Source organism: Bradysia coprophila, unplaced genomic scaffold, assembly GCF_014529535.1.
Source record: "Bradysia coprophila strain Holo2 unplaced genomic scaffold, BU_Bcop_v1 contig_400, whole genome shotgun sequence".
Lineage (NCBI taxonomy): Eukaryota > Metazoa > Arthropoda > Insecta > Diptera > Sciaridae > Bradysia > Bradysia coprophila.
Genome location: NW_023503656.1, coordinates 394,828 through 406,409, shown reverse-complemented (window position 1 = coordinate 406,409; position 11,582 = coordinate 394,828). Strand labels below are relative to the sequence as shown.

Below are 11,582 nucleotides of genomic sequence, written 5' to 3'. Positions count from 1 at the left end.
TTGGTCATGACTTTTGTTTTCGATAAGTTCATCTTGAGGCCAACTTTGCTTGCCTCTTCACTTAACTGTTGTAGCATAAGCTGAGCCTGACCTAGATTCGCTGCTATCGGTACAATGTCATCAGCGAAGCGGAGATTGCTCAGGTACTCTCCATTTATCTTTATTACCATTTTACTCCAGTTTAACTTCCTAAAAATACTCTGCAGAATTGCCGTGAATAATTTCGGTGAAATGGTGTCACCCTGCCTTACACCTCGGCCAATTCTGAATTTCTCCGTGCTCTTATGAAGTTTTATACATGAAGTAGCATTTTTGTACACATATCGAATTGTGTTGGAGTACCTTGAGTCTACTCTACATTCGTCTAATGCGTCCAATATCGACCATGTTTCCACTGAATCGAATAGCAAGACTATGTCGATGTTGTATTCACGACACTTCTCAATAAGCGTTCTATTCACCTGCAAATAGTCGTTTGTGCTGAAACCAGATCTGAAAGCAGCTTGTTCAACAGGTTGGTAGAAGTCGAACTTGTTAGTGTTCCTCTTCGTAATGATTTTCATAAACAACTTGTAGAGTGTTGACAATAGGCTTATGGGCCGGTAATTTTCCAGCTTTGTTATGTCGCCTTTTTTATGCAGCAATGTAATTACCGCATTTTCCCAGGCTTCTGGTACTTCTTCCCATTGGAGACATTGATTAAACAAAGCCGTGATTGCCTTTAATAAAGTAATCAGGTTGTCGGATTAGCTCAATAATTAGCCTTTAATAAAGAGTCTCCACCCAGTTTAATGGCTTCCACTGGAATACCATCTTCTCCGGGAGACTTTATGTTTTTCATCTCGGCTACTGCGGCCTTGACTTCATCAACAGTTATGTCGGGCATATCCTCCGATCCCACGTTTCTTATTATTGGTCTATCTTCGGTTTCTTCCGTTGGACTCTGTCTTGCTGAAGAAAACAAATTCTCATAAAATTCTGTTGCAATGTTTTATATCGCATTTCGATCCGTTTGGATCGTTCCTATTTTGTCTCGTAATTTGAAGATTTCTTTTTTGGCGTTTGTCATTTTTCTCCGTAGGACTTTCATATTGCAGTTAGCTTCAATTATGTTTTGAGCCAATTGGACATTATATTTTCTTTCATCTGATCTCCTTGCTTTGTTGATACTTTTAGACAAGTTCCGGTATTCCACCGAATCTCGTCCTCCGTTTTTTACCAACTCTGCTCTGCTTGCGATCAGGTCTAATGTTTCTCTGCTGAGTTTTGATTCTTTCCCTTGGACGGATTTGCATTTGGATTTCATGAAACCCATTATTGTATCGACGATTTTGGTATTCAATTCGTCCAATGTTTCACATTGATTGTTGACGTTATCTAATTCGGCAGTCATTTTCGTAGCAAATTCTTCATTTTGTGTGTAAAGCCGTTGTACGTCAATCCTTTCACTTTTTTGAACTAGTTATGATCTTTGAAATCTGGTATTTAACGTGACTCTTGCACGAACCATTCGGTGATCACTACCTGTTGAAAAATTGTTTAGGACCGTAACGTTCTTAACGGTTGACTTACAGCCAGTTATGATGTAATCGATCTCATTTTTCGTTACACCATCTGCACTAGCCCAAGTCCATTTCCGTTGAGGCTTTCCTGCAAAAAATGAATTCATTGCGTACAAATTGTGCTGCTGTAGGAAGTTGAGTAAAATATTTCCACGCTCATTTCTTTGGTCGTTGCTAAAACTACCAATAGAAACTTCGGAGTCTTCTTCTCGTTTTCCCAGCTTCGCATTGAAATCACCGATTAGATATTGGTAATGTGATGGGTTTTCGTTAAGAGCTTTCTCGACATCTTCATAGAACCTTTCTACTTCTTCGTCATCATGGGTGGACGTGGGTGCGTAAACCTGAATTAATTTGACAATGTATCTGTTATTTATCTTCAGGACTACCACGATGGGGCTGAACCAAATTTAAATAAAAAGGTAGGATAACCTCAACTTTTTTTACATGAAATGTCAGCATGGGTTGAGTGTAGATAATGCACATATAAAATAAAAAAATTCACCGAGCCGTTTTACAGAATGTACTTTTCAACTGTTTGTAGACGATGTTTTGATATGCTAAACTAACGTGCTAAACCTGGAGAGGAATGCCTGAAATTACAATCAGGGCATACATTCTTCTACCGAGGAAGTGACAGTCAGATGCTGATGCACGGTGTCGGATTGTTCATAAACTCACACGAAAAGCATTTCCGATCTAGTGATATACGTAACACGGTGGGGCTGAACCAAATTTAAATAAAAAGGTCGGAAAACCTCAACTTTTTTTCATGAAATGTTAGCATGGGTTGAATGTAGATAATATACATAAAAAATATAAAAATTCACCGAGCCGTTTTTCAGAAAGTACTTTTCAACTGTTTGTAGACTGTCACATGCATATGTAGAACTTTTTTTTGATATGCTAAGCTAACGTAAGTATAGCCAGTGCGCTCAGCTTTCGATTGATACCATACTTGCCATATAAGTTTGTCCCTACTGTGTGGTATAAAAAATGAGTGATTTTTGGAGCAAAATTATTTTTTTAGTTTTTCTTTGTTTTTTTTTTTATTATTTAACAGAAATAAGATGAAAGAATAACAAAAATAAGGTTTTTCTTCAATTGTACAAAATAAAAATGTCTCTTACTCTCCATTTTTTATACCACACAGTAGGAACAGTAGCTGCTAATTTTTCCAAACTTATATGGCAAGTATGGTATCAATCAAAAGCTGAGAGCACTGGCTATACTTACGTTAGCTTAGCATATCAAAAAAACGTCCCACACATGTATGAGACAGTCTACAAACAGTTGAAAAGTACTTTCTGAAAAACGGCTCGGTGATTTTTTTAATTTTTTATGTATATTATCTACACTCAACCCATGCTAACATTTCATGACAAAAAATTGAGGTTATCTGACCTTTTTATTTAAATTTGGTTCAGTCCCACCGTGCGATGTCAGTAAGGTATACTATTTCTAGTAAAATTGCACACTCCGATTGTTTCGCATAAACCATTTAACAAAAAGTTTTTGGATGCAAAAAAAATCATCGAATTTGATACAGTTGAATTTTACATAATAACAGCTAGCGTAGGTATTTCACTCTAAAAATAACATGATCGCTTGCTTTATGTGACCATAAAAACAACAATCGAGTAGGGAAAAAAAACTGTCCAGGAGACGAAAAGCTGGATCTATTCATTGATGGATTTGAATTTCTATTCACTAATGAATTTATCAAAATAGAAAAATATTCGAAACTTTTCAATGCAAAAAATGTTTTCCGGTGACATCGTTTAAATTTATTTCGCACCATTTACTAAATCTAGAATATGTTACAAAAAGCTGTTGAGGCAACGCACTGTCAGTGCTTTGGTTGAGGCAACCTTTTTAAAAAAACTGAGTCTAATCCGTAATTTACGTTAGAGTGACAGAGAAAATTGTGTATTTTTACCATGGAGTTATTTGGTTACGAGACCAAATCGTTTATGCCTTAATTATGTCGTTATTGTCTTTACCAGATAACTTAACCTTGCCAAATGTAACAAAATACCATCTCAAATTAATCATTTTAGCTTAAATGTATCAAAGATAACTTATATTAAAGGTCGCATAAACAACGTTGCATCCTCTTTAAAAATCCGAAAATGTTATTCTCTTAAAATAGACCCTATCTTATTGATGACCTTTTTTTGAATTTTTTTCCCTGTTTTATCAAGCGTTTATTTTCTTTCACCAACACCGTTAGAGCTCGTTCAGGAACGATTTTTTCTTCACTCAGTGAAGATTTGACGATTCGTTTAATCTTACACTAACAGTTGTCTGACGTTTGCCGTTCAGATACGTTAGTGAAAGTTACGAGTTAATTTTCTGTTTATGTTTACATTCCCACAGAGGGATTCTTTTGAATTTCGACTGACCGAAATCGGCGCTATTTTTTCTGGTACTTCTTTATATATGCCTAGTTAGGCCTTGGTGCCTAGGCCCCAAAACAAGTCTAAGATTTTTTTGATCTTCCATACCTGGCTGGTGGTAATCGGCAAAAAGTCGAAAATGGGGTTTCGTAGTCCGGATTTCATTTCCGTAAGGGGGTGAGGACACGAGCGTGTATGGGTTCGTTGGAAAGCTGAGGTCGAGTACTCTTGGGGCAAATATTAATTTCAAAAAATTGTATGATAAACGGCCGAATGACTTCCGAAAAATTTCTCAGAATCGATGGAACGTAGGTGAACTTTGACGAGGGCTGTGACCTCCACCTCACTAATGCAATTATTTGATTAAATTATTATTTATTATGAATGTGGAGGACCTCAACTTTACAGTGATACTCACTTGCGTCCTTAACTTACCTTAACAGACAAACTTACTAGACTGAAAGAAATGCCACAAACAACTGACAACAGAACTATTTTGTTTCTTAGAAATTTATTTGACCATGACGAACATCACTCATCTATTATTCAGAATTCATTCGACGCAATGAAAAGTCAGAAAAAAATATTTTCGCACAGTCTACAGTGCGCTTTTCTAAGATCGACCATCCAGTTCGACCATTTCTTTGATCATCTGAATTGCATCAGGCGTCTCCTCATATGCCTCGTAATAGTATTGAATGATTTCCTGGGCATGATCTTCACTTCCTTCACTGTACCGACACGCTGTCATTGCGTCCTAATAATCTTTCGGATCGATGAGACCGGGCCAAACGTACTTATTCCCCGTCTGAACAAAGCCAAGCAACATTTCCAGTGCATGATCCAAATAGTCGACGAGAAGATATCTTGTTCGTATATAATTGCACGTATCCAAGATTTCCCATATACGCTCCCCTTCCGCTTCGAACACATTCGCCGGCAACATGAAACTTGGTGGTTCTGTACGCAAAAACCTCGATGCCATTTGATGGACGTTTTTGGCATTTTGCACTTGGATGCATGCCACTTCGTGATTAATATCAGCGCTCTGATGTACACACTCGACAACAATATAGCAAATACTGTCTGTACTGTGGTTACTTGCAGCCCCCAACTCGTACAGGATTACTTTTAGCACATCCGTTTATATGCAAATCCATTCTATGAAAATGATCTGTTAGGTCGGTGTCAGATCGATTTGACATCGGAAAATCTCTGTTCTTGAACTGTCGACGCTGGCATATCGATTCATCAAATGGTCCACAGAAATCGAAATGATTTATATCCGCAGACCACAACACATCCATTGTCACCGAAGTTTCATGACATTTGGGTAACATTTCACGACCAAAATACATCGTGAGAAATCTAACCTCACAGTTACACCTGTCATCGTTAACTGAACGAAACTCAGTGAAGAAAAAATCGTTCCTGAACGAGCTCTTACTGAAGCTGACTGTGACATATAAGTCGAATAGAGGGCAACCATAACTAAAATTGGTATATCATTTTTAAAGGTTGTTGCTATTCGCAGTGCGATTTTTTTTTTCATTTGTTTCAGTTGTAAATGTAATAAATATTATGCACGTATGACAAAGCGGTCGAGGCTTGTCATACGTGCATATTCTTTTTTATCGCATACGCGGTGTGATTCCCCGAAAAAATTATTCACCTAGGATATATAAACAAACATTATACTTCTGTAAATTGTCAAAGTGTCATTCGTATACCTTGTTGTCTCTTTTTCGCTTATGCGATAAAAAAGAATACGCACGTATGACAACCCGTCTCGGCAAGCCTCGACCACTTTGTCATACGTGCATAATATTTATTATCGCATAAGCGAAAACGAGACAACAAGATATGCGAATGACACTTTGACAATTTACAGAAGTACAGCTGAATTTTTTTATAAAAATAATTTTTGACAGTTAAAAATTTGAATTTTGTATGAAAATTCAAAATTTTTTTCGTTGTTATGTTGGATTTCCATGCAAGTCTGTCTGTCAAAATTATTTTTATAAAAAAATTTAGCTGTATAATGTTTGTTTATATATCCTAGGTGAATAATTTTTTCGGGGAATCACACCGCGTATGCGATAAAGAAATGTTAAAATGACATCGATTCCTGCTTTTTAACTCTAGGTGTAACTCACTCTTTAAGGGTGATAAACCGTCGGCATTACTGTTTTACAAAAACTTCTCAAGTTCCATGTTGTATAAGGAAGTATAAGCTCCTTATCTTATTTTATATTGTAAAAGGAAGCATAAGTTCCTTATATCCAATGTTTTAAAAAGAAGCGTAAATGTTCCTTGTTATAAAAGGAAGCACAAGGTCCTTATGTTCCATTTTGTAATATGAAGAATGAGCTCTTTAATCTCCATGTTGTTCAATGTAGCATTAAATTCTTTAATCAATTGGTTTTAGTGGTAATGCTGCTTAAACTAACGTTTTCGTTGAGGTTAGAGGGTTTGATGGTTCACAACATTCTTAGTGTTCCTTATGTTAAATGTGGTAAAAGGAAGCATAAGCTTCTGATGCTGCATTTTGTAAAAGGTAGCATAATTTCTTTACGTTCCATAAGCTCCTTATATTCCATTTTGTAAAAGGTGGCATAAGTTCTTTATGTTTCATATTCTTAAGAGGACAAAAAGCTCCTCATGTTCCATGCTATGCGGACCTGCACGATTCTACGACAGTACACCCATACGTACACCCATACGACTAACACCTACAGCCAGATATTTAAAAAATCTGAAAAACTTTACAATTTGGTTCTTTCCGAGAATTTGTCGCTTTTTACTAATGTGCTAAGGACCCTACTGATTCTCGTAATTGAAATCGGTTGGATCCCATGTTCCGTTATATTATTGTTGAAGTTAACTTACCTAAGCTCAAAACTATGCCCAAACGCGCTTGCGTAATGTTGCAAAATTCAAGTGAAAATGCCAAGTCAGTTCTGAATCATTTATTTGCCCACATTCTGCCAATCACACGCCGACCCGACGTGTGCCAAATGTTCACGCACCGCTTTGTCGAGAATAATCTGAACCTCCTTGCACCCATCGAGTGCCATTTTGAGCACTTTGGGTAAGTGATCTAAATGAAACCGTTGGGACATTTCCATGAAGGCGATTCGCTGCGAATTCGGTAACGATGCCACAGTCAACGTTGGTCCACCGCTCACTTCTTCTAAATGCGATATATCCATCATTGGCACATCACCATTGGCCAACGATGCTGTACATGCACACACATATTCTTTGAGGGCGATACCTGCATCGATGAGGGCAAGTGTTGCTGCATTTATTGATGTGCAGTAATTGCCACCGTCTGCCTGCAGCACTTCGATGAAAATGTCAATTTGAGACTTCGGATACAGTTCAAGCTTGATTGCTGCACTTAAGGCTTGTCGCAAATGGATTGTCATCTCTTGGGACTTTCGATCTCCTCTAGGACGGTTTTTGCGTTCGCCTGAAATATTCACATGAGACAATTTTGTGATTTTTGTCAGCTATACAAAGATGGACCCTTGGATCCAGTCGAACAACGCACTCCAAGAGCAGACACGAGAACAATTTAAATAAGAGGCCTCCACGACGTAGCAGTCCAAAATTCTCGTATAAATTCAGTTTTTTTTTTTTGGTATAGGCCGTATAGGCCACTGCGCTACAGACGTTCCAGTTCCATACAAAATAAAAGGCAAAATCTTGTTCCTGTTATTGGAGTGCGTTGAGTCGAATAAACGTGAGCTCTAATTCGCACCTGTTGAAAATGTTGCCATACTGTATTGGCAGTTGACAATAACCTCGTCATGGCTGCTTTTCTTTGATGAAGCCTTCAAGGAAACATAATTATTACATGACAACTGTTACAATGCCCGAATGATTTGTTACTTGATGCGGTCCGTAAACAGCTGCCAGAACTTTTGTATTTCCCTGTTCCAGATAGGCGCTTCCGTCTGGCTGACTAAACACACCCAATTTACACTGAATTCGCCGAAGTTCATTCGCACGTCTTCCATCCAACCGGAGACCTTGCTCGGAAATTAAATCGTTTCCAGGCATTTTTGTATTTTCTCTTTAATAGTTTTATAAATATTCTCAAAAATGAAACGGAACCGCACGAAAGGTAAACACACCGCACATACACATGCACAAAATTCTGAAGTTTGGATTGATTCGAACTTAAAGTGAGTTTGATGCGTTAGATGGGTTTGATGATTTCTCAAAGTTTGAGCGCACAGTAATAATATTCGAAGGAATCACAGAATCGATTAGCAGATTTTTAAATTATTTTGTTTGATTGTAAGGAACGACCAGGTTTTTCTTGTAATTTTTTGCCTCAAACGAGCTTCACTGTATTGTTGTCACCAAATTTCTCCTGCTAATGAAACAAAATTTTCTCCTGTTCCGGGTTTCTTATTTTTGAATTTCTTTGTTCCACTTAACATCAATGAAAGTAAATAGATAGGTATGGCCAAACATTCAAATTTGTTCTAGCCGGAGCACTTACGGATTTGCATGGCGCCACCTCAAACGAACTCATTTCTAGTGCAAATTTCCAAGGTTCTGAAAGAACAGGTTAAGACACATCTGAGTTAATCACGAAGGCGGTGACACACAAATTTTGACAAATAGATACTATTTATTGAACATACTCATAACAGATTGTTTGAAGTGTCAACTTGAAGAAAAAAAAAGGTTTTTATCAAGTTGACATTTCAAACAATCTGTAATGAGTATGTTCAATAAATAGCATCAGTCAAAAACACTCAAAAGAGTAAAAGTGACGCAAGTCCCTGTGCATACTTCCAAAACAACTGATATCGCTGGAGGTGACGCATTCTGCGCTTGTACGCAAAAACTGTAACAGCAAAAATTTGACCAAAGAAATTCTAGAAACAAAATTTTACCAAAAAAATTTTGCGTCACAAAGTAGCAGATGATTGGGACGTATTAGGACGTATTCTTGCCTATTTTAAAAAAATTTCTTAAAAGTACTCCTCAACATCTGCCACTTGTGACAGAAAATTTTGTTTCTAGAATTTCTTTGGTCAAATTTTTGCTGTTACAGTTTTTGCGTACAAGCGCAGAATGCGTCACCTCCAGCGATATCAGTTGTTTTGGAAGTATGCACAGGGACTTGCGTCACTTTTACTCTTTTGAGTGTTTTTGACTGATATCAGTTCTTTTGGAAGAATTAGTAAAGTCGGAGCATTATAATTTGATCGATTCTACTCATTTGATTCATTTTTAAATAATTGTAGTTTTCGAAGAAATCATTTCGAAAACATTACAGTATAAAAGCTTAGACACGTGCATTTGAACGCATTACGCGGAGGGCCGCAATGCGAGCCGGGCGCCGGAACGGTGTTGGTAACTCAGGTGTTAATTTTTTTTTCTCTCGCATCGTCTAATAATTAGTCTGTGTAATTCATTGCACATAAAAAGCGTTTTAACACGCCGAGCGATTCGGCCCATTGCCCCGGAGCGAAGCGGAGGGCCGCAATGCGAGCAGGGCGCCGGAACGTTGTTGGTAACTTAGGTGTTAATTTTTTTTCTCTCGCATCGTCTAATAATTAGTCTGTGTAATTCATTGCACATAAAAAGCGTTTTAACTTAACACGCCGAGCGATCCGGCCCATTGCCCCGGATTTATTTAAATTTACAGAAGCAAATTATAGACGGCAACTGAATTCCAATGAAAGTAAATAGATAGGTATGGCCAAACGTTCAAATTTGTTCTAGCCGGAGCACATACGGATTTGCATGGCGCCACCTCAAACGAACTCATTTCTAGTGCAAATTTCCACTAGAAATGAGTTCGTTTGAGGTGGTGCCATGCAAATCCGTATGTGCTCCGACTTGTATGGACTGGCCATACCTACTTATCTACTTTCATTGCTGAATTCACCCTTCAATTAGAAAGGTGTTTGGTTTGCCATAGAAAGATAAAAGATGGATTCTGGAGATATTATAACTAGAAATATATTGTTACAGAAAACGATATTATTGTCTTCTAATATGATATTATCGTCGCCCGGACGATAATATTGTTTCACGGGTGATAATATAATATCAGAAATGATAATATTGTTTCTTGTACGATAATATCGCTTGCACACAAATAGCCAAAAGTATGTACAGACTTACTAACCTTAAGCCCAATATCTTCCTGTCCAATGTCTTTCTGTCCAATATCATTCTGTCCAATTTCATTCTCTCCAATATCTTACTGTCCAATATCTTTCAGTCCAATATCTTTCAGTCCAATATCTTTTCGTTCAATATCATTCAGTCCAATATTATTCAGTCCAACAAAATGCGACTTGACGATGTTGGACTGAAAGAAATTGGACAGAACGAACTTGGACAGAAAGATATTCGACAGAACGATATTGGACTGAATGAAATTGGACCGTGAACGATATTGGACAGAAAGATATTGGAAAGAAAGATAATGGACAGAATGAAATTGGATCGTGAACAATATTGGATAGAACGATGTTGGACAGAAAGATATTGGAAGAAATGATATTGGATTGGACGATTTTGTAACAGATGAAATTGTACGGGTCGATTTTTCATAGTGCCCTTTTTCAGCAGTGTCATGCAGGCGTTGCCGGCAAAACTTACACTTCCATAAGCTATGTTTCGTTGTACATGACACAATTCTGCCCACTGTATTGCATTCTGTTCGAATTCTTTAATCATGTTGTCATACAGTGTGTTGACCACCCCTATCATCAAATGTAATTCTGGAGGCGGTATAATATCGATTATTTCACATTCGGCAGATCTCTGAAAGATTGGAATGTTGATGCAGTTTTTGAAATTTTTTGCCAATTTATCGACACCGCCAGCGTTTTGCCAATCATTATAATTTTTTACACAACTCCCAATTGTACGGTATTGCCCACACTTATGCAGTCCACCTTTTGGAGCATCACAATATGTACAGGGAGTGCTACTGGCATGTGTCATAAGTCCAGCTAAGATATTAGCCAATTTTAAATCGGTAGCAACAGTTCCGTCCAAATCATTTAACTTCAAAAGATTCCACATATTTGTTACATTCCAGTAGTTTTCTTGTGTTTTCTTCTTCTAAACCGACCAAAAACATTTTTTTACACCGGTGTCTTTGAGATCTTTGGCAACGACACCATCATCGTATCGTTGACGACCAGCTTTGGTATTATCAGCTTCCAAATCCTGAACCGATAGCGTTATTTTTAAAATGAACAGAAAATGAACGTCCCAGTCACAGCCTGCGTTTTCTTTTTGAGGGTATAAACGAACTCAGCAGCGTGGATCTCAAAGTTGTTGTCAAGGATATGGTTAGCTTCGCTCATTTTTTGTTTTAAATTCGGCTCAAAAAGCTTGCGTGACTTCGTAGCAGTACGAAATCCACTAGCAACTCCAAGCATTAGGTGAGAAGAAAGACCGTATCTAGTTTGTATTTTTACGACATCATTCGCACTGATTTGTCTTAACGATTTCGATGGCTTTGCATTTACGTTAACTCGTAGTGCTTTACCACGAGCCTGCGTCAAAGACAAGGACTGATTTCTTGTAGATTTCGCCGATCTTTTGATCAAATTACTTAACAGGTGTTCCT

The 11,582-nt window shown here is 37.6% G+C and overlaps 1 protein-coding gene across 1 annotated transcript; it reads right to left on the bottom strand.

Moving 5' to 3' along the window:
• Positions 1–6,914: 6,914 nt before the first annotated feature.
• On the bottom strand, positions 6,915–8,136 carry LOC119082226 (exosome complex component RRP41). The gene is made up of 3 exons (XM_037191680.1): positions 7,859–8,136; positions 7,728–7,800; positions 6,915–7,436 (listed from the first exon to the last, which is right to left on the bottom strand). Exons 1-3 carry the CDS (start codon positions 8,027–8,029, stop codon positions 6,931–6,933), a joined length of 750 nt encoding a protein of 249 aa, XP_037047575.1. The 5' UTR covers positions 8,030–8,136; the 3' UTR covers positions 6,915–6,930.
• Between the last annotated feature and the right edge of the window lie 3,446 nt (positions 8,137–11,582).